The sequence below is a fragment of the Syngnathus scovelli genome, chromosome 4 (assembly GCF_024217435.2).
Source record: "Syngnathus scovelli strain Florida chromosome 4, RoL_Ssco_1.2, whole genome shotgun sequence".
In the NCBI taxonomy this organism is placed as follows: Eukaryota; Metazoa; Chordata; class Actinopteri; order Syngnathiformes; family Syngnathidae; genus Syngnathus; species Syngnathus scovelli.
In genome coordinates this window covers 12,755,922-12,777,214 of record NC_090850.1, presented here as the reverse complement: position 1 = coordinate 12,777,214, position 21,293 = coordinate 12,755,922, and the positions used below count along the sequence as shown (strand labels likewise).

Sequence of the window (21,293 nt, the reverse complement as noted above, 5' to 3'; positions counted from 1 at the left end):
TCCTCAATGCAGGTTTAAATTGACCTTTCAACAAATCACTAGCCTGTATTATTGCCGTGGATCAATGCTAGAACTGCTTCTTAGTCAACTTATCCTACCAGTCACACACTCAATCACACAAACGCCAGCGCTTTTTTAGGCCTATCCAGGGATGGGTGTAAAACCCTCCCAAACAGCTTTGGAAAAACGGACAAAAGAAAAAATCTACGCCCTTCTTCAATTAAGAAAAAGAAGCTCTGTTTTTCTTAGCCCGTTTCTTCCACTGGGATTTGAACCCAAGCTATTCTTTGGCTTGGAAAAACATACAAAGAAAAATCTACGCCCTTCTTTGATTAACAAAAAAGAAGCTCCGTGTTTCTTAGCACGTTCCTTCCACTGGGACTTTAACCCAAGCCAGATCCCTCAGCTCGGAAAAACAGACAAAGAAGAGTCTACACACTTCTTCGATGAACGAAAAAGAAGCTCTGCCTTTCTTAGCCTGTTTCTTCCACTGGGACTTGAACCCAAGCTATCTCCCGTGCACCTCTATGTGTTACGCGTTTAACAACACAACACAATTTCAAGAACTTACTTGTCCCCTGGTTCGTTGCACTGCCGGGTCCCGTCAATCCACCTCTGTCAGACGAAGGCAGACCTAAGATGCTGGCCCAGCGAAGAATTTCCTTCCCAGGTCTTTCTTTACCAGGTCCGGCTAATGGACGCTGGCCCGTCGACGGTGTACAGCGCGTCGTCCTCCGTCAGCCAGATGATGGGTATGAGGGTCCCGGGTTTCGGCACCAAAATGTTAGAGATTTGCTCACTCCAACTTATTTTGCAAGAACCACAAGAGACAAGGCAAGTTCTTTTAGACACCTGCAGGTGGAGAGTCCATTCGTCGCTGTCTGAACAGCGATTATCGAATGAAGTCTGAACTCTCCTTCCTGCAAGGGCATATTTATTAGGAAGAACAGAGTGGGGGTGGGAGTGGACAGGTTTGGTGAACCCCCGGCCTCTGATAAGATCAGAGCAGGGGGTGTTTTACACTATAGTGGGAAACAGACTCTGCATTGTGAGGGCCAGACGTGATTGATTCAATTATCACATTGTGAGGGCCAGACGTGATTGATTTAATCATTACAGTCTACATTCCAACATAATCATAGGATCAAACTAACCTGAAAACCCTAACAGTTGTTTTTTTATTAATTTTATTATTACTTGTTTTGTTAGCTGAGCTGCTAGGCTGTCTAAACCTATTTGTTAGGGTAAAGTTCATTACATTGCCAAAATAATACTGTGTCCGTTAGGTTAGACTCTGCGTCACAATCATAGTCACAATTTTCCTTTATTTACTTTAGCTTAGCACCAGTGACAAAAATTTTGCAGCTTTTCGCAAAGGCCCAGGCATCTTATTTTAACATGGGTGTTAGTGCGCACAGCTTGCCAGCTGGTCAGAGTAGACTTGAATGTGTGAGATAAGTGGTTACATAACTCCACTGCTGCTGTTGGCTCCCCTCTACGAAAAGAAGAGCGGAAAGGGATCACATTTGCACTACGGTCTTGCTATCCAATTCTAAATCATTGACCTCCTTGTGTGTTTGTTTGTGAGTTTATACAACGTGGTGCAATGGTCAGCAGAAGTTCCCAAAAGAGACGTCATATTTTTAGCATAGTGCTACTTTGCTGAAGTGAGGCGATTGCGGTGAACCTGTCTTCGGATATTGTGTGAACGCTTGGTGACAGAAGGCTTTGTCTTTTGCAGTGGTGAGGAGTCACAAAGTACAAATATTTTGGTACTGTGAAAAAGTAGGTTTTTCAGGTACCTGTACTCCTGCATTTAGTTTTCTGGCATTGTTTTACAAGAGACTTTATAACAAAGCAAAAGATTTGGAGAGTCAAGGTTATCGTTCAGGGATGAGAGAAATGTTTGTCCAAAAATTATTTGTGGCAAATGAGTTTTTGTCTTCTGCCAATCTGGAAAACCACAAGATTTTGGTGTACAAAAATTCTAATTTGCATAAAAAACACAGACTCGCTAGTTCTTCATTGAAAAGAAAAACAAAACTAAGCAATAACATTGAGTTGTGTGACGTAATAAACGTGTCTTGTACACAATGGACACTAATTTTTAAATCTGTATGTTTTTTACCTATACTTGAAGTAGAGTCATGGCCAGCCCACAGGAGAAACAGAACTACAATATATAAGTTGCAGTTGTCTTTTGTGTTAACGTTTTCTGCATTTGCAAGTTACGTGCTGGGTAAATGTTGCGACTGTGCTATTTCCCTAATTAAAAAAAAAAACGTTATGTTAAAAATAAAAAATTCAGGGTTCTTTTTTTTTTTTTTAAACAAACAACAAGTATCTATTCCTCCACTGAAGAACAGCATGTGAATAGTTTTGCCAACTGTGGTCTTTTGCCACCACTGTTGTCTCTGGACAATAACAAAGTTTGCATTTTTCCTCCAACCACTGCAATAACCACTCAGGGCTAAGCAGGTCACCAGTACTGGATCTTGTTTAGATATGTGTGGGATTTTTTTTTTCTCTGCACACTATTGCTCTATCCACTTGGCCTATACACATCTCGGCATAGTGGATCCAAGGAGCAAAGGAAGCAACAGTCTGCTGTGGTGAACTCAAATAGAGCATATAAACAACAGCGTAATTGCTCCCTTCAGACCTCACATCTTCACCTCAGGTCAGACTTTACAAACACTGACTTGTCTTGCCCATTGGGAGGCTACATACTTTTTCAGTCTTTCTTTCTTACTCAATCAGATCATCGGAACATTCATTTTCTATTCTGCGTGTTCTGCTTTGGGTTGCGAGGAGCTGCATCCTATCCCAGCAGTCAATCATAGGGCACATATGGCGTAGTAGAATTTTGTAATGTATGTGTAAAATGTATGGTCGTTGAGTTATTTAGCAACATTTTAGCATCGAAGGGCACATCTTTACCATTAATCTGAGCAACATACAATTCAACTAAGTAGCAAGGCCTTCATTGATCATATAACTGTCTGAATTCCCACTTTATCTATGTCTACAACACAATACATTTTTATTTATTTCGCGCTTTCACAATATCTTTGAATCAACTTCCCTATTGAAATGCAAAATACAGCCGGCATAAGGTCATTTTATGCAAAAACCATTTGTTTTAGTGAAAACTAAATATTACAAATTGTAGTTATTTAGTTGTTTGCTTTAAAGCACTTGTTGTTTGATTAGGCTTTATATATTTTTAGATTTCTCATACATGCATTGAAAAATGTATTATCAAAAATGAAATATATTAAGAGAACTTTTTTGCACATATGCAGGTATTTAAATATATTTAAAATGGTGTTTTTGTAATACATTTTGTTGGGAGGTGTGACAACAAAAACATTGTGGTGGTTTTGGGGGTGATGAAATGGATTCCTGGCATTTCCAGTGATTTCACTGCTGAAAATTGATAGATTTATGAGCTTGGTCATGGGAGGAATTAAATTCACGTTACGACTTTATATGTCTAAAAATGCCCTATATTATTTTATGCTCTTGTTTAATTTTTGTAGTGTGACAAAAACATTTTGTTGTCGGCAGTATGTACCATGCATAACAAGGCGGTTAGGAAAGAAGCTTGAATTTAGAAATAGCGCAAGACATCAAGAAAGATTAGTATAGTTTTTGTGGCATATAGTCTAACCTCAAAGTATGCAAGACACATGCATCTGATTAATCCACAAAGCACACTTTGTTGTTTAACTTCTATATTTGTATCTTTTACTAGAGTCTAGCTGAGAAAATCTGTGGTTTACGCAGTAAAAACCTGAGCGACGACTGGAGTTGTTGCACAGGCTTGTTTTGAAAACATGACCATGGCCAGGCCACCATGCTTTAGAGAGCCACCTAGCGCTGCACCTGCTGGATTGTCAGGAAAAAAAACAACTCTTCACCTCCTGTGGTTGACCACAAATGTCTGTGTTTACACTGAATTTGTCTGCCTTTGGGAGAAAATAGGCCACGTTACCAACACAACAAGAACCAGACATTCAAACACAATGTGTAGCTAAACTATAAAGTATCTGTTTGTCAAATAAGACCAGACTAGACCCGTTGATCTGTATTCTAAACATTGCCATAGAAAAACAATTTAGGCAACAAACCAAGCATTTATTTGATATTTTTTAAAATAAACCATTATGTAATTTGATTCGCCCAGCTCAACCATCTGTTACACTTTTTTTAAAGATATATTTTAATGTGTTAGGTGCAACCTTGTTACAGATGATTATTGTTATTTTGTACTTGTTTTAAAACTCAACTTTGTTTTGCCTGCAGTTTACTGTATTACATTGGGATGAATTCAATATAGTGTTAAAGCCTCTGTAATCCTGCTTTTTACACCTATAGAAAGTGATGGTTGTAGTTTCATCATACAATGCCCATCTTGGGTCATAATTATTCATGTTTATGATGAGATGAGTTTATTAGTTTGGGGGAAAACAATTTTGCTTACTGTAAACCGAGAAATTGGCACACTACTGTCACACTTTCTTATCCATTGCTCTTGCTCTGGCTCAGTATATTATGTTTATGTATCATTTTAAAATTGTTTTTAAAGACCACAAAAATAGCTTCTTTATATGCTGTAAAAACATGCTTATAAAATGAATGCTAATTGCGGTCCAAAAAAAAACCATGAACGCATGTTGAAATTTTTACTGCACTACAAAATGTAATGTTTTTGCTTGTAGATTATTTATACCGTTTTGGAAAATCCCATTGGTTACATAGCAAACTGTTTCGATTAAATTTCTATTTCTGAAGCATCTGTTGAGTCACGGACACTTAATTACTAATGTTCTCCCAGTCCACTAAGCCAGATGTGCGTATGAACTTATGTAAGGCGAGGTGGGGAAGAGTTGGGGAAAGCAACCTCATTTGCTGTCACATTGGTCAAAATCACCACAAAGCGTTATGTTTTCCAGAGCCATTGCTCAAAGTCTACACATGGCCAAACAACAAACCGAAATGGTAAAAACCTGAGGGAAATAATGACACCACGCAGCCGTCATCAGTGTGGGCCTGAGGACCATATCCTGTTATGGTGGCTCTGGGAGAGGCTTGGCACTGCCGGTCTGAAGCAGACCACAACCTCCCACTCCTCAGCCGTCTGTCTGAATCAGTGTTTACAGAGACAGGAAAGCCTGCCCACTACAACATCATCATGTCCTCCTGCTCCGTGTCTGTGGCTTTGTGAACGAAGTTGCCTTGTGTGTGTTTTTTCTGACAGCCAGCTTTCTAAAAGCTGAGAAGCATTAAAATCAAACACTTCGAGAAGCGTAATCCAGACTGTCTACCTCTCAGGATGCTATCCACCCATGCCTCCAGGAAGAGCGTCTAATTGACTAATTCTAGCCTGTGGTGTTTTTATAAGGAAAAAATAACAACCACTTGGGAATAGTAGACATACCAGGACAGTTATTGTCCTTCCTTTACTGTCTGATGACGTTTTCAACGTCTAAGAATAAATTGACCCAATGATTCTCAACAAGTGGATTGGGACTCAAAAGTGGGTGCAGTGGTGCCTTGAGATTAAAAAAAAAAAAGAAATCGTGACCACGCTAATAACTCAAAAAACTCTCAAATGGTCTTTCCACATTCAAATAAATGAAAATGCCTGTTCTACCCCCCAAAGGTGCATCGAGGTGCATGTCAAAATACACGGACAAATGTAGAAAATCGGCCACATTGAAAAGGGCAGTTTTCACTGCAGCATCTCACTTCGGTCAGCACAGACTTAAGACAGCTACTTCCTTAGTCTGGACCCCTCCATGACCACTCTGTAGTGCAGTTTTAGCTCCGAGCAAGTTTACGCGGTGAACCATGCAATGGTGGTTTCCAGCCGTAGTAGTGGGGCATAAAATTGGAGCTTTATGTGAATTGGCAGGGCTCCAACTTGGGATGCATAGGAATTTAACCTACTTTTCTGTCAACAGAAAAATATATACATTTTTTTAGCTGGTAGAAAACAATAGTGGCTGAAAGTAGTTGACTATTTTGAAAACCACTGTCTGACAATTTTGCAGAGTTGGTGAAAGCATTCAGACTCAGTACTTAAAGGTCATAAAAGACTGGTTGAAGTACCCATTCAACTTCTGTACTGAAAGAACAAAGATTAAACAGAAAAGCATTTTTATTGGCAATTACATTGGTTTTGTGAAATGCTGAATTAGAGTTTGATAGCAACTACAAAATAAATCTACACCTTTCTTGTGTTCTTTTAAATGATTCTCCAGAATATGGTAATGGACCTAGCTCTGTCTTTTATTTTATGATGAGAACGTTGAAAAAAAGGTAATGAGTCTATTAACAAAGTAATTAGTAACTCGGTTTTACATACTGTATATTCCTTTTCTGAAGCAAAGCGTGAACGTAAAAGGTCATCAGAAAAATACATACTAGTTCAAATATTTGAAATTTTTAAATAAGTATCTTTGTGCAGTTCCGTTACTTCCTACCACTGCAATAAAATAAAATCGTCAGTGAAAAATGATCAGGTGAAAAGGCCACGATCCCAAAAGTAGCATTTGTGTGGTGGAGCGAAAAGAATACAAAACAAAGCGGTATATCAGCATCAACACAGAGGACTGAAGCGCCTTTGAGGAAATCTTTTAAATGCCCATGCTGACATCTTCTGGGCTCACATTGTCATTGCATCCAACATTCCTTTCTGTAAGTCCACAAAGGTGCAGCAGTCCGTAAGATTTGAATGCAAATTTTTCAAATATTTATTCTAGAAAATAGAAATCCACTGTAGAGATGTTGCCCACCTGTGTTGTTGGAAGTCTGTATTTTATTGGAATTTTCAGTAAGGTTAACATCTACTTGAAACCTAAATAGAATATTCCTCTTCCTTCAAAAAACACTCACGTATTTACATTCTATTGAATCTGGATGGGGAAACTGTGCTGTAAAAGATCTAGTATGCTACAGGAAATTATTCATTCAATCATTCACTCATTCATCTTTCACACAACAGGTCCCAAAAAAAAAAACAAATTAACGAAATCTATCTTAAGCAGCGCAACATGACGGGCAGAAGAATTATGTTTTTCCACTAGATGGCAGAAATTATTTCTATGTATCATACTGCAAAAAAAAAAACAGCGGACTCACCTTGTTGTTTTTCTTACAGATCACATCTGTCTAATTATACCTGAAACAAAAAAGAAATAAGGAAGTGTAGACCGTATAGATCTTTTTGGGGCACGGAAAACTCAAGTCAAATATGACACAGAGCAGTGCTTTTTAAACAGACTTTATAACGTGAAACAACTGACGGACGGGTTCAATGCCCAGTAGCAATTCTATTAACACTATCTCAACAACAATGAAAGCAAGCAGGATTATGCTTGAATGCCGTCAACAGAGCTTAAGAGCTGAAAGTAGGGAACTCGCCATCTTTGGTTTAAACCTCACCGGTATAAATAATCACAGTTTTGCATGTTGGAGCACATTTACACAAACATAATGCATTTCACATGAGCAGATGGGAGGTATATCTCCTGTTTATGAAACAAAGGCTATCCGATCCCCTTGAGACTTAAAAAAAAAACAATCATTTTACCAGGAACCACTCGTTTGACAAGATTTGTGATTGCAACACAAGCATCTTTAAAAAAAAAAAAAAAAAGACACCTGTCAGCTTGGCAGTTGGAATAGAATTGATGTAAAACTGTCTCTTTCAAAAAATAGCAACAAATTGTACCTGTTAATTAAGATCATTCACGAATGTTTCTTGTTTTCGGGAAATTAGACTAGAGTTGCATCTTAGAGGACTGATGAAACTGAAATGGGAAAAAGTGCACAGTGTGGGGGGGGGGGATATTTTGATATTAGTATTTGTACTTAGACTATCACAAGAAATGGTGAGTTTGACTTATACTGCTATTTATTTATTAGAGTATTAAGAAAACTGTGGATTAATAAAAATAGTATAAAGGTTAAGGAATGTTGTTTTTACTTTGTGCGCAGCTGCAAGCCACGTGAGCACCAGTCAGTTAGTCTGTGGGAGCCAGAATTCTTGCAGAGTTGTACTGGATCACACTTTCCGCATCCAATAAAATGACCAATACTGTTTCACTTTTAGACTATTTTGAAATGTATTTTAACCAATAGTGTCTATTACTGTAATAAATAAAAAATATAATAATTGAGACTGGTACTTTCTTTGCAAGTGGGCAAACTTTAACGTTCAAATTCCCATTGCTGTATTTGCGGCACATGAACAGAGATGCCTTGAGATACGAGTTGAATCCATATTGTGACAGCACAGTAAACTGCAATAATAATAATAATGATCAATTTTCTCTGTTGAGAAAGAAAAAATGCCTCTGAGCATTGTTGTACTGTCTGTCTACATATGATGTGCCATCTGCCTTTAAATCACTATGCAATAGCCCATCTATGGCATTTTGTATCAACTTGCTGAGGGCAAAGCTCGAAACACACAATATGTAATTCTTTGTTTTGAATTTAGTAGGACAATAACCTTATCTCATCTTGAAGAATTGCTCACTCTTGTACACAAATAGGTGTTCATGCTGCAACAGTTTTTGGGGCGAAATATTTTATGAAAAATCCACTCACTCGACGGTGACAGGCCTCTAAAGTGTTCTTCTGGTTGCAGACTAGCAACCAGTCAATTTATGACCACTGTATGACACTCATACTTTGGCCTCTTATTACGTTTCCTTAAATGTTGTTGATCGTACAATACAAAATTGTTTCTTGGTAGAAAATGGGCTGAAACATGCAAAACCACCATACCACAGGAGCTTATGTTCTTTTAGCAGGTTTGGCAATAAGCTGCCGCTCTCGCTCCAGCTCCTTCTCGCGCTGGTGCTCCCTCTCCAGCGCCTCCTTCTGCTTGTGCTGCTGCAGCTTTAAAGCTCTTTTCTGAAACCAATCAGGGGGCTTGTCATTGTCACAAGGAGAAGATAAACCATAAATGAGGCCCAGAGGGCAACTAAAAAAACAGATACGTGGAATAAGTACGTCTAAAATGTCATTATACATGCTCATACACAAGCAATAACGCAAGAAGCAGGTCTTGGATGGCCAAAAAAGCTAAATTCACGGACGATGCTTTACCTTTAATTTTGTTGTCCTTTCATGGATTAAAATCATCTCTTTCCTGATACTGACCAGTTTGTTGTGGTAAACCTTGGCCTCTGTAAACTGTAAAGCCAATAAACAGGGTGAGGGAACATGTTCCCCTGACCTATTATAGGTGCAAGTGAATTCATACCAGTGAATTCAGGTCAAGTAAGGTGTTGCAGTCTCGGAACTTGGTGACTTCTTGGTCCAGTGTGTCCAACAATATGAGCTGATTTTGTCTGAAAGAGCATGAGAAAATACATGTGAGTGGTATTTGATGTAAAAGGTTTGAGAAACACAGCAGTATACCACACAAATTTATACAATATACAACTCCATCACGTAACGGCAAGTTGTTGATGATCAGGGCTCATCGATCAACTCACGTGAGTTCTTGGAGAGTACGTTTTGAGTTCTGAAGGCCAGGCAAGTAGTGGGAAAGCAAGCCCTCTGTCAGCTTGTGCACTGCTTCCTTGTATTCGCACATATTTTCTAGAGGGGCGGAGCTCTCCACATACATCAGCTCCTCTGCTGACAGCTGCACATCTGAAAGATCACAGCAGATGTACAAATTTAAATTGCTAGTGCAACATTTACCCCATTGTTATTGTTATTGTTATTGTTAATATATCCGACCCAAGAGAAGAATTACTTCACAAGTAGAAAATGCAAAGTCCAAGCTCGAGTCTAGCTTTAATTCCCCAAAAAAAAAAAAAAAAAAAAAAAAGGGAACTTGCGAGGCCTTGCAATCAGACAACATTTGGACCACTTTGCAAGGTCAAGCGTGTGTAACACGTGCAGGTTTGGTATCAAATTACACACCTTCGATATGTGGAGGTTCACCCTGTGATGAGGGTCCTTCATCTTCCATTCCTTCCATAAACAACAAGACTCTGCAATCTGTAAAATATGCCAGGGCATCAGATGGTCCTTCTTCAGTAAACTACAAATATTTGACGCCCATCCACTATGAGGAATTCTAATTGTGCATATACTAGTATTCCAGAAGATGGCGACAAAGCATTTTAAATGGCGAGTATCATACAGTTAAGGTCATGCTACCAGCTGCTACCAGGTACAGTGTACCTGGTACACTATCATGAGTCCATTAAATGATTCTACTGAGTAGGTTAATTATTTGGCACACAAAAACCTTCACATGAGGTTCATCAATCACATTAGCTACCATTCTAGTCGAAGAAACATCCTAGCACTAGCACATTGAGAATTATGCGCATATGCACTTCAAACAAATAGTATTACCTCAATTCAATATTACCATTCAAACACTTTACCAGTCAGTCATTCGACCGGTGCACTCAACAACTTGGAGCAATATCAAATGAATCCAGCTAGTTATAATGACAGTTGCACTAGTTTGACTTGTTTTTCTAGTAAAGTCATTTCACTTCTAAATGACATTCCTGAACAGGAGGAGGAGAACTTTGGCATGCCCGTCGGACATCATATCATGAGTGGGGCAGAAATACTACAGGGTAGTTTGGTGCTACTAGTATGCTAACAGTGCGTGTCGTACTAGTTAGGTATAGTAGTCTCCACCATAAACGCCTAGACTCGGCAACCTGTAAAAACACTCCATTAAATTGTTTTAACCAGTTTATCAGACGGCGTATCTCGTGACGCGTTGGGCGCGTCACATGTCACTACAAAAACAAAGGCTAATCACCTTACTTTCTTCTTTATCCAACTGGATTTTTTTTTAAAGAGACACCTATCCAACGAATGGGCGTTAAAAGTCGATGTACAACATTACCCGTTGCGATTTCTTCTCCGCGGCGATTACAGGTATGGTGAGTATTAACGCAGCTAAAACAACGACCAGATTAGCATTTTGAGTTGTTTGCGGATGACCAAAGTCATATGACTTGGCCAGTCACGTGACTGTGGATTTCTCCACCAAACTTGCTAGTTGAATTTGCTCGGGGTTTTCTTTCCCACTCCAGAGTTTGGACGACTCCAGAGATGTACCGAGCTGACCGAAGACATCGCTCGGAAATATTTTGTCGGGTGAGTAAGCCCTGTTTATGTCATGTGATTTTTATGAAAAGTTGATTGTCGCCTGCTGATCACATTTACGAGCTATCCTGTTACTGTTTAGCCACAGCTGTTCCATTGAATAGGACTTTTGAGCTTTTTACAATCTCTCTCCCTAATGACAGGATCTGTTTGACTGCCTGGAATAATATACTGGCCTTTTGTTTCCACCTCACATCCTTTTATGTGTTTCGTGTGTATTTTTTTAGCCACGTTAATGCACTGTTCGGTAATTTTTTATCTGATTTTGATTACATCTTCAAATCTTTGTGTATTAATAATATACTGTTCTTTAGAATAAAATTGACCATGTGGTTCTATCCTGGCAACTTTTGTCCAACAGAAAACCACGAAAATCACATTTTACAAATTCCTTATTCATTTTTTTTTTAAATACTACATTTTTGCACAAGGACGTCAATTAGTAAATTTCATAGCATAAGTTTTGTCACACGTTTCATACATGATGCTCTCTTCAGATTCTGTTCTTTTTTTTATGCGTGGGAACTTTATCCCACTAGCCGAGTGGGATGACAATTGGAGGAAAGGTGGCTGGAGGTCTAAAACAAAAAACAAAACAAAAATGCTTTTGAAAGGTGCCTCAATGCCGCCTTTGACTCCAGAGGCACTACTAGAGGCTACATCAGCAATAAAATAGTATTCTGTGATGACATCGGCAGAAAAGTGGAGGTGAATTCAGTTTAAACAGTGCTTTCCAATGTACCGACAAGGTTTTCCACAAGGTTAAGATGGTACAAACTGGTAGATTTGACTTGATTTGAGTCCCACTAATTATTTGCATTTCAGAAAACGAAAGTACCTTATCCCAAGGGAGGGACAGAAGAAAAATGGTCACACCAGCTGTATCAACAGCTGCACTGTTTTAAAAAGCAAATATAGTACCCGTTAGGATAGCTATCTTTGAACATGGCAAAGTACAAATTTAGATTTTCTGAGATTTATATTTTGTTCAAGCCATCTTTAGATTTCACCTAATTTATATATAAAATTGATGCTAGCTCTATCAGTCAGTGATCTCCTTGTGGCCCAACACAGTTTCCGTTAATGTTGAGCTTTATACTCATCAAAATAACTGAATGTTAGTTAAAAACAAGATACAATAATAAGAGTGAAAAAAAAATAATCAAAAAAATTACAGCCTACGTATATCACCATGGAAGATGAAGGGGTAGGAAAACAGAACATGGCTTGAGGGTTAAAGATACAAGCTGTGATAAAGCGTGTGTGGTGTCCATTAGCTTTTGTTTTCATCTGTTTCAGGTCCCGATGCAGTAAACTTGCATGTTCGTCAGAGCTACGCAATGTGAATGATTGACCTGGGAGGAAAGTGTCCTGTCTGCATAGTTGGCCCGGCATACTTTTGAAAAATGTCGGGTGGTAGCCTGTTGAGCAAAGTGCGCTCCGCCTTCAGGAGAGAGCGCAACGACTGGGACATGAGTAGCGACACGGCACCCTTCGACTTCTCAGATGAGCTGGTGGAAGACGAAGTGCCCAAATTCAACAAGCTGAAGGTATGGAGCCAATGATTCAATATTGATGCATAGACCTTGTTTGTCTTCACAAGTAAGCTGGCATTGAGCAAAATCATCTCCATGTCTTTTCAGAAAACCAAAAAAGGCTTGCTGAGCCATTAACTGCATTGTCAGAGAGAGCCTGACATTCTCAACACTTAAGATCGGTCAATCATTTGTAAAAATGTGCAGAGACTGATGTCAAGGCAGTCCCAAGTTACAGAGGCACCATTTGTTGTTACTTAGGATATGCAAGTCAAAGTCAAATCATAAAATCTTCTCAGTCACATGTATTCACACCATTGCCATCTTGCATTCAGGATTTATTGTTCCTGTCACATAATTGTACTAACACATTCATAACCATGTTTATTTTTGCTCCCAAACCAATATCAGAATTGTCTACTACTTGGTCTTCTCAATTAAAGTCAAGTTTGCTGCAGTAGTGACATGAAAAAAAAAATAAAAAAACGACTCAAAATTGTACACTTATGTACTAGAAAGTCAAGTTTGCTGCAGTAGTGACACAAAAAAAAAAAACGAGTCAAAATTTTACACTTATGTACTAGTGGACCTTTAGATGAATATTAATGATGTCAAATAAATGTCCAAATGGTTTTCCATATAAAGGTGGTAGTCTCTGGCGAGATGTCGGACTACTCTGCCGGAACGCCGTCCAATGGAGTAGCGGTCAACACGCTGGTGGTGTCGGGTCATGAGGAAGATGATGACTCCTTGCTGGATTCTTCCTCCAGCGTGGGCAGCCCAGGCTTGAACATGGATCCATGCGACAGCTGCACCAAGAAGAGGGAGACAGTGAAGCAGAGGAAGGTGATGAAGAGGCTGGTCATTGCGGCTCTGCTCTACTTTCTTTTCATGGTGGCTGAAATTATAGGTAAGCGGAGTCTGTGTCAGAGGTGGGAAAAGTATGGCTAAGGAGGCCTGTAAAAACGTTTTTGTTGTTGTTTTTAAATATACATCTTGTTTATGTCGCTGAATACTACCTTGTATGGTTCCTTCAGGTGGATATGTTTCGAACAGTTTAGCCATCATGACTGACGCTCTGCACATGTTAGCTGACGTGGTGGGTATCCTGTTCTCTCTGCTGGCTCTGTGGCTCTCCACTAAACCTCCCACCAAGAGATTCACCTTTGGACTGCATCGGCTTGGTAAGCCAAACTGATGTATGAAGAGTCAAAGCAGAGATATGACTGCAAGCTGTGGAATGAGTAGTGTAACCGTCCGTTTCTGATGCAGAGGTGATATCCGCTGTCCTGAGTGTGGTGCTCATCTACATCCTGACGGGAATACTGCTTTTTGAGGCCATTCAAAGGACAATAAAACAAGACTTCAACATCGATGGCGATGTCATGATCATTACAGCAGCTGTGGGTGTGGCTGTCAACGTCGTGTGAGTGCGAAGGCGTGTTTCTCTCTGAGAGTCTGACTACAGTCGAAATCGCAGCATAAAATGTTTTTGTTTTGTTTTTTTATCTAGAATGGGCTTCTTATTAAACCAAGGGTGTCATCTTCACACTCATGGCGACGGTCACTCTCACGGCCACGGTCACTCTCATGGCGCCACAGCAGCCACGTTGGGGTCACAGTCCGCGGGGTCCGGACAGAACCAGAGGCAGCACGGCAGCTTGGCTGTCCGAGCCGCCTTCATCCACGCTTTGGGTGACCTTCTCCAGAGCCTCGGGGTTCTCATAGCTGCATACATCGTCCGCTTCAAGGTGCTTTGCTTTGTTCTGTTAGCGGCCAGTTTTATATGAAGTCTTGGGTTTTATTACGCAATAAACACAATTTTATGGTGCCGAGCAAATAGAGCTAGATGATCTGGCCTTAAAATCGATTTCTTTTTCACCACAGTCTGATTTTGTTGTGCAGCTTGTGAAAATGTTATGTCCCCTCAAAATGTTATAGCCTTGAATGTCTCAACCGTTGGCAACAAAAGAGTAAACCTCAAAGTGAAAATGACAAATTTGGGCCCAATTAGCAATTTTGCATCTGAGGCTTCATGTCATGTGACTCTGTGTTGCGGGGCTTGAGAAGTTGTGACTGGTGTACTCACTTTTGCGTGAATCTTATGGAAATTCAATTCTTAATGTATAAACTTTTTAAAAAATTCAGCAATTTGCTGTTAAACCGTTTGCTTCGGTTGTTGCATACTATGATTGGATTGTATTTTTGCAGTTTGTCAACGTGATATCACCTCTCTATCTCTTCAGCCCGAGTATAAACTTGCGGATCCAATTTGTACCTACATCTTCTCGGTTCTGGTTCTGTTCACCACAATCCGCATCATACGTGACACAACAGTCATTGTGCTGGAAGGTAAGTGTCAGATTCTTGGCAAGTGTGCAAACTTGTGTTCTTAAGAATGATTCATGGTGTGGTTTTCTCCTTTTTGTACACCGCCTAGGTGTGCCGAGTCATCTGGACACAGTGCAGATCAAAGAAGATCTCTTAAAGTTGGAGGACGTGCAGTCGGTGGACGAGTTAAATGTTTGGGCGCTGACTGCAGATAAAACCGCAGCACTTGTGCATCTTCAACTAAGTGAGTCTCTTCAGTACCATATGCACATATTCATGCATTGATATTACTTGGCATACTTTCTTGTTAATTCCCAGGAATGTGAGGTAAATGTGATTTGGCTTGGTTACGTGACTCAAATCTATTTTTAAAACTCTGCTCCTGGCCATTGTCAACTGCTTCCCTTTTCTTGAACCATTTTAGCTGTGTTAATGCAAATGAAACTACCCTATGATGGGGATTTCCCCCCCCCCCCCCCCCCCCCCTATTTTTGTCATTTCCAGGTGCAAGTCTTTACATTTAAGTTGTGTTTTAGTTCTAAGGTGGCTACATTGGAGCAATGGAAAGCCATGAAAACTGCCTTTTTAATTGAACTTTTTTAAGTGGAATTAGTGGACTGAATTGCATGTTCAGAGTAATACAGGTTTCATTCTATATTCAACACGTGATTTTCTTTTAACGACTGTATTACAGAATTGATCAATATTTGGATCAGTGGGTGATTTCCTCTACTTTTCTTTCTAAAATGAATAAATCACAATATAATAACTTGCTGCAGTGTAGACAATGAATGACACAATTATGATTTTTAAAAGTGGAAGTTGAAGTGCCCTCTACCGATTTTAGAAATTAATAAAATATTGTCTACAAAAATGAGGTAGTAGTCTACTGTACAGAAAATACTGCATTTTTTACCAAGATTAATTATTGTAGTTGTTTCACAACCGGCACAGTTTTTCAAGCAAAGTCAAATTTGAAAATGGATGGTTTACGTATGTACATTAGTGAAAAAAACTAATCTTAGTTTAAAAATCCATATGCGGTAAAAGAAGAATTGACTGACTGTCTGTATGTGTTAAAAAAAAAAAAATCCACAAACAAGCTGAAAGTAAAGTCAAATCCAAGAAAGCCTGAGGCCAGTTGAACATAAGCACCAGTCCGGTTCTTCCTCTTTTAACCAAAGCGTGACGCGTCACTGAAGCTGTCAGAACAGAAATATTCACGCTCTAAAATCCTGGTCATGACCTTATAATAACCAAAACCCCAGTTGATCTTGTTTTTGTTCCATAGTTGACTTCAAAATTCAAACTCTAGTACAAACCAGTACTATACCAATATAAGAAAAATAAAGAATGAGCTTACACAGTGAAGATCTCAACCAAAGAACAGAAGTCTAAGCTGCGATATTATTACTATTTGTGCAGAGGATAAAGAATGTATGCCTGTGAGTGCCTCTCCTATTTGTTGTTTCAAAAATCAATGTAGCCACAACAACTTGGCTGGTTTTGCTAGCCACTCCTTGGAATTTAGAGGACTTTGCTTCTCCAATCTTATATTGCATTGTTTTGCTGCCAGAGCCCTTAAGTGCCAGCAACTGGGAGGATGTCCAAGCAAAGGCTCGTCACCTGTTGCTTCACACCTACAGTCTGACAAGATGCACGGTCCAGGTCCAGACGCACAGGCGGAGGCCCGTGCGCACCTGTGCACACTGTGAGCAGCTCAGCACTTAAAGACATTGGCTGCTTTCAACTGCTTTCACTTCTTCTTCTTTATGCATTTCTGCGGAGCCATGTGTTGGCAAGTTCAGGCAGAAGGTACTTGGATGTTCCACTCACCGAAAATAACGTGGAACGTGAGCAGTAGTAACACCCTCTCGGTGAAAGGATTGCCGCTGCCCGTGACTTGACTGCTCTTTGGCCAATTTTGACTGACCTTTGACGTGTTCAGTTAAGGAAGGTAAACCTTCAGCACAATCTCTTCATTCACCATTAAGGCCTATTTATCTGTATTTTACATGACCGGTGTATATTTTTTGTTGTTGTGACTTTAAACTCTGTTACTTTATCTGTGGAAAGTTGTTTGAGCATTTAATGGCCTTCATATGCAGCGTTGAGGTCTGTGTGCTAATACACTATTTGTCCTCACTTCTAAAACAAAGCAGCACAACATGGTTCTTTACTAATAATGTATTTTCACCACCTTATGAAATTCACAAACTAGCATACTAGTAGGAGGGGGGCACATACTACTTGACATACTTTGGCATACTAGTTGACATCTATGCACTACCATTGCCACTAGTAAAGTCAGAGATGTGGAAAAAGTAGAATTTGTAGTTTTTATTTTTATTTTTTTTCTCTAGTAAGGTATATGTGGACCTTAAGATGGATGTCAATGATATGTAATAAAGCTCAAACAGCTTTCCTAAGTTAACCCGCAATGTACAGCTGTGGCCAGTCGGCTGACTGAATCAGTTAATACACCTCACAGTACTAACCAAAGTCACTTTATATTAAACAATAATGCGGACATGAGCCACACTAGTATTCAAATTAAATTCTGAAAGCGCTCGACTTTGGAATCACTTTGGAGTTGTGCCATGATAGCTGCTGTACCTTAATGATGACTGACAGTGTTATAACGCTGAGCCAACTTCTTTGTTTTCTAAGTGACTTGGCATTCACAAATAGTAATGTTGTTCATATTGCTTGTATTAATCATTGAAACACATCATGATCACTTTTGTTTTGAAATAAAATACTTTGTTTCAGCCACAGTATAACGTTTTTTATGAGAGGGTAAACTTGGTTATGTATTGTCGTGTCTGATTTATTTGCCTTGAATAGGACGTGCAGGATTTGAAGAATACACATTGAAAAATATTCAACAATGCATTAATCCAATGCTTCTTTGACAGTGTTAGAGTGATAATGAAGTGAAGACCGACAAACACACCACGTAGACTGTTATGTCCTTTTCCGTCCACATGGTGGTCCACTTATACAGCATAGTAATACTGCACTGAAATGTAGCTTCAGGATGGCTGCATTTGCTGATTGCAGCTTGGTTTAAAGGATTAGTACCTTTTAGCCTATGAAATGATGGCATCATTGATGAGTCCATATTAAATGTGTGCAGAATGCATCACATATTTTAAAATAATTGCCATGAGGAATTTAACCTCACATGACAAGTGAAAAGTAAAAGGGCGTGTGCCTGGGTTTCTAGGCAGCGTCTGTGTGACCATAAAAGTGAAAGTGTTTGCACACACCAAGCCTACGTGACTTACAAACACAAATGTTGTACGTCATGTTGTGTGAACAAGAGACAGTATTCAGTCTAAATTTATCCCTAAATTGTAATGTGTCACAGGTCTAATCAAGAGTCTTATGACACCTATATATGTAATAATAGAATTTGGGAGTGTATTGATTCACATTGTTCACACAGTTCACATAGTTGTTCAAATAAGTAACCAATAATCAATAATTGTCTTGATCAAACCACCTTAGTTGTTTATATGTTGTGAGGCATTCGACACAGTTTTGTCTGAAAATGTCTTCCAGCACTTTACATCCTTCCCACTTTGCTATTGTTTCCTTAAATAGCCTTTCACCGCCACCCGGTATAGCACAATGAACGTCCCTAGATACAGAAACCCTTGACTTGTTACAACATGACGTGACACGAGTGGAGGCAGCTATCAACACAACGCTTCACTGCAAAGGGAAAAAAATAATGCAAGGATGAACGTGATATCCTGAACCCTTGCCCACACTCAGTCATTGTGATGCGTGAATCATTGATGAGGCAAGACTCGGAGCTGGGTCTAGCCACGTGCATGTGCCACACAACATTGAGTGGATCATTCTCCATTATAAAGAAAATTGTTGGTGTAGGTGGACGCTCACTTATCCATAAACTGGTTGGAAGGGAGTAGTTGTTCACTGATAACGTCTCGTCTAGAGCTGTTATCAATAAATCTGTAGTGTAGTTATTCACGTAGCTAAATCCATCCATCCATTATCTGTACTGCTTGTCCCCATGGGGGTCGCAGGCGTGCTAAAGCCTATCCCAGCTGTCATCGGGTAGTAGGTGGGGGACACCCTGAACTGGTTGCCAGCCAATTCCAGGGCACACAGAGACGAACAACCATCCGCACTCACACCTATAGGCAATTTGGAGTGGTCAATCGGCCTACCAAGCGTATTTTTGGGATGTGGGAGGACCTGGAGAAACTCCACGCAGGCACAGGGAGAACATGCAAACTCCACACAGGGAGGGCTGGAGGTCCCCATGACCCCCGTGGGGACAAGCGGTACAGGAAATGGATGGATGGATAGATAGCCCTTGATAGTGTAGTTGTTTACATAGATGAACAATAAAGCTAAGAAATATAATGTCATTTACAGCGCATAATTATGATCTACACAGTCTATAAACATTTCCTAGCCTTGAAAAGTATAGTGGTGTTGACATAGCTGGCCAGTAAAAGTCACTATCGCGATGAACACATAATTTATTAGCAATCTTACAGTAGATTTTTCACCGGCGTCCCATTTTAATTTGTACATTTACAGGCACAGTGCAAGCTACTTCCTGTCAGCATACTAATGTTTGCAGATGATTTTTGCGGTCATGCAGCTGAAGAGCAGACAGGAACAAAAGCGTTTCCGCACACTGACATGATATCAACACAAACTGGCTCGTGCGCAAAGGATTCTGTTCGACTGATGAGTGGGTGCTAAGGGGAGCGAGGTCACGAGAGGTTAGAGCGCCATTCACTTGATGAGACTCTTCACCAGCTCCAGTTCCTTCACTGGCTTCCACTGCTGATTGATGGTGATAAGCTGCAAGGGGGCCAGACAGAACAAGGATCACATTGCATGATTTAATTTTTAGATACTTTCTGATTTTTTGCAGTGATTCAAATTTGCTTGGGTTTTTAACAGCACTCAGAAGTAGTGGGACACATTTACCGGACATTTATTTTCACTAAACAAGGTCTTTAAATATTTTTGTAAGCAACTGCAAGATAATGGAGTGAAGTAAGATAATACTGTGCTTATATAACAGAAAAACAAACTTTACCAGGGTTTTTGTCTTCATTATCATTATTTTGTCTTGATTTTGTTTAAAAGTAATATAAAGTGTCGTGCCATTTCTATTGAATTCAGAGTGTGGTCATGGATAGATAGAAGGGCACTCAAAGCAGACTCGCTCATTGGCATGCAGGCGCACGCATTAATATCAATTTTTCTGGAAGGCAGACTTATTTAATAACATTTCTTCCTCTGTGACACAGCAGCTTTCACAGGCCCTTAGGAAACTTCTATTTTCATCGCAGCTCCAAATTCAACCAAAATTGCTTAAAAACAAACCAAAATGTGATGTTTTTTCACCTTTTGGGGCTTGGATGGATCCACTCTTTCCCATGGTTCTGGATTGGAGGTCTTATTCAAACTGAAAACAATACAAATGCAACATAATCAAACCTTTGATAAAAGACAAAACCAAACAGCCGGCAACCACAGCACTCCTGCTACTCACATGACGTCCGTTTTGGTGAAAAGAAAGTAGAAGGATGCTGTGGTGGCTCCTGTTGCGGCGAAAGCCATGAACCCGATCAGCGGAATCAGCTGCATGTAATTGGATAGGGATCATCATTAAATAACATTTATATGTACATAGTATATTCTTTATATTATTTAAAAACATTTTTTTTTAGAAAATAACACCATCCTCAGCTTTATCACTCACAAATATCATCCAGACTCACCTCTTTTTTCTTTTTTAACATTTGGAAAAATCCTTTCATTTTGTACCGGTCCTTTGATACCTGATGAAAAACAGGCCATATTTCTCCATTAGCTATGTCGAAAATTTCTGGTAAATTTCCAAGAAGTTCCCTCTTAAAAGCCAATCATCAGTTTAGTAAATTCCTGGCTTCTTCCCATTGAACAGATCCAACATTTGCCGGCAGTGTCATCAGCATATAGCACCCCTCACCTTTAGTTGTCGAGTAGCTCTCGGGTTTGTGAGACAGTGGCGCATCCCTTCCGCCTACTCCGGATTGATATAGGCTGCAACGACGAGGTAACAGGCACGTACACACAGCTTCCTGCTCTGCTATTCACCAAGGGAGGATTTGCCAACCATTAAAGTAGTGGATCAATATATTTAATAGTGCACAGCGCCCCCTTGCAACCCAAAGGGAGAACTCATTTCGAGAAGAGGGAACATTGAAGACACCAATG

The 21,293-nt window shown here is 39.7% G+C and overlaps 3 protein-coding genes across 8 annotated transcripts; 1 reads left to right on the top strand and 2 right to left on the bottom strand.

Annotated features, from left to right (window-relative positions):
- Positions 1 to 5,652: 5,652 nt before the first annotated feature.
- On the bottom strand, positions 5,653 to 11,031 carry bloc1s6 (biogenesis of lysosomal organelles complex-1, subunit 6, pallidin). 5 transcript variants are annotated; one of them, XM_049719078.2, is made up of 7 exons: positions 10,820 to 10,970; positions 9,955 to 10,032; positions 9,519 to 9,678; positions 9,284 to 9,371; positions 9,127 to 9,213; positions 8,803 to 8,931; positions 5,653 to 7,189 (listed from the first exon to the last, which is right to left on the bottom strand). In XM_049719078.2, exons 2-6 carry the CDS (start codon positions 10,010 to 10,012, stop codon positions 8,812 to 8,814), a joined length of 513 nt encoding a protein of 170 aa, XP_049575035.1. In that variant the 5' UTR covers positions 10,013 to 10,032; positions 10,820 to 10,970; the 3' UTR covers positions 5,653 to 7,189; positions 8,803 to 8,811. The 5 variants fall into 5 exon arrangements, with proteins under 5 accessions (XP_049575035.1, XP_049575036.1, XP_049575032.1 ...); XM_049719079.1 differs by lacking the exon at positions 5,653 to 7,189 and adding an exon at positions 7,276 to 7,820; XM_049719075.1 differs by lacking the exon at positions 5,653 to 7,189 and having other exon boundaries at positions 7,276 to 8,931; positions 10,907 to 11,031.
- On the top strand, positions 11,016 to 17,812 carry slc30a4 (solute carrier family 30 member 4). Its single transcript, XM_049719070.1, has 9 exons — positions 11,016 to 11,160; positions 12,469 to 12,719; positions 13,350 to 13,614; positions 13,742 to 13,888; positions 13,977 to 14,130; positions 14,218 to 14,455; positions 14,951 to 15,056; positions 15,145 to 15,279; positions 16,612 to 17,812. The coding sequence occupies exons 2-9, from the start codon at positions 12,576 to 12,578 to the stop codon at positions 16,764 to 16,766; spliced, it is 1,344 nt and encodes a 447-aa protein (XP_049575027.1). The 5' UTR covers positions 11,016 to 11,160; positions 12,469 to 12,575; the 3' UTR covers positions 16,767 to 17,812.
- A 1,725-nt stretch (positions 17,813 to 19,537) lies between these two features.
- Positions 19,538 to 21,192, bottom strand: c4h15orf48 (chromosome 4 C15orf48 homolog). 2 transcript variants are annotated; one of them, XM_049719080.1, is made up of 5 exons: positions 21,046 to 21,192; positions 20,816 to 20,875; positions 20,587 to 20,675; positions 20,439 to 20,499; positions 19,538 to 19,886 (listed from the first exon to the last, which is right to left on the bottom strand). In XM_049719080.1, exons 1-5 carry the CDS (start codon positions 21,088 to 21,090, stop codon positions 19,818 to 19,820), a joined length of 324 nt encoding a protein of 107 aa, XP_049575037.1. In that variant the 5' UTR covers positions 21,091 to 21,192; the 3' UTR covers positions 19,538 to 19,817. The 2 variants fall into 2 exon arrangements, with proteins under 2 accessions (XP_049575037.1, XP_049575038.1); XM_049719081.2 differs by lacking the exon at positions 20,816 to 20,875 and having other exon boundaries at positions 21,046 to 21,179.
- Between the last annotated feature and the right edge of the window lie 101 nt (positions 21,193 to 21,293).

Excerpts from the sequence above, each read along its gene's own strand:
- c4h15orf48 (XM_049719080.1), bottom strand. The coding sequence starts at position 21,090 with ATGCGCCACTGTCTCACAAACCCGAGAGCTACTCGACAACTAAAG. Across the intron at positions 20,876-21,045 it reads GAGCTACTCGACAACTAAAG|GTATCAAAGGACCGGTACAA; the intron begins GTGAGGGGTGCT and ends GTTTTTCATCAG. Across the intron at positions 20,676-20,815 it reads TGTTAAAAAAGAAAAAAGAG|CTGATTCCGCTGATCGGGTT; the intron begins GTGAGTCTGGAT and ends AATTACATGCAG.
- bloc1s6 (XM_049719075.1), bottom strand. The coding sequence starts at position 10,012 with ATGGAAGGAATGGAAGATGAAGGACCCTCATCACAGGGTGAACCTCCA. Across the intron at positions 9,214-9,283 it reads TACTTGACCTGAATTCACTG|TTTACAGAGGCCAAGGTTTA; the intron begins GTATGAATTCAC and ends TTGGCTTTACAG. Across the intron at positions 8,932-9,126 it reads AAAGGACAACAAAATTAAAG|AAAAGAGCTTTAAAGCTGCA; the intron begins GTAAAGCATCGT and ends GATTGGTTTCAG.
- slc30a4 (XM_049719070.1), top strand. The coding sequence starts at position 12,576 with ATGTCGGGTGGTAGCCTGTTGAGCAAAGTGCGCTCCGCCTTCAGGAGA. Across the intron at positions 14,131-14,217 it reads GGTGTGGCTGTCAACGTCGT|AATGGGCTTCTTATTAAACC; the intron begins GTGAGTGCGAAG and ends TTTTTTATCTAG. Across the intron at positions 14,456-14,950 it reads CATACATCGTCCGCTTCAAG|CCCGAGTATAAACTTGCGGA; the intron begins GTGCTTTGCTTT and ends CTATCTCTTCAG.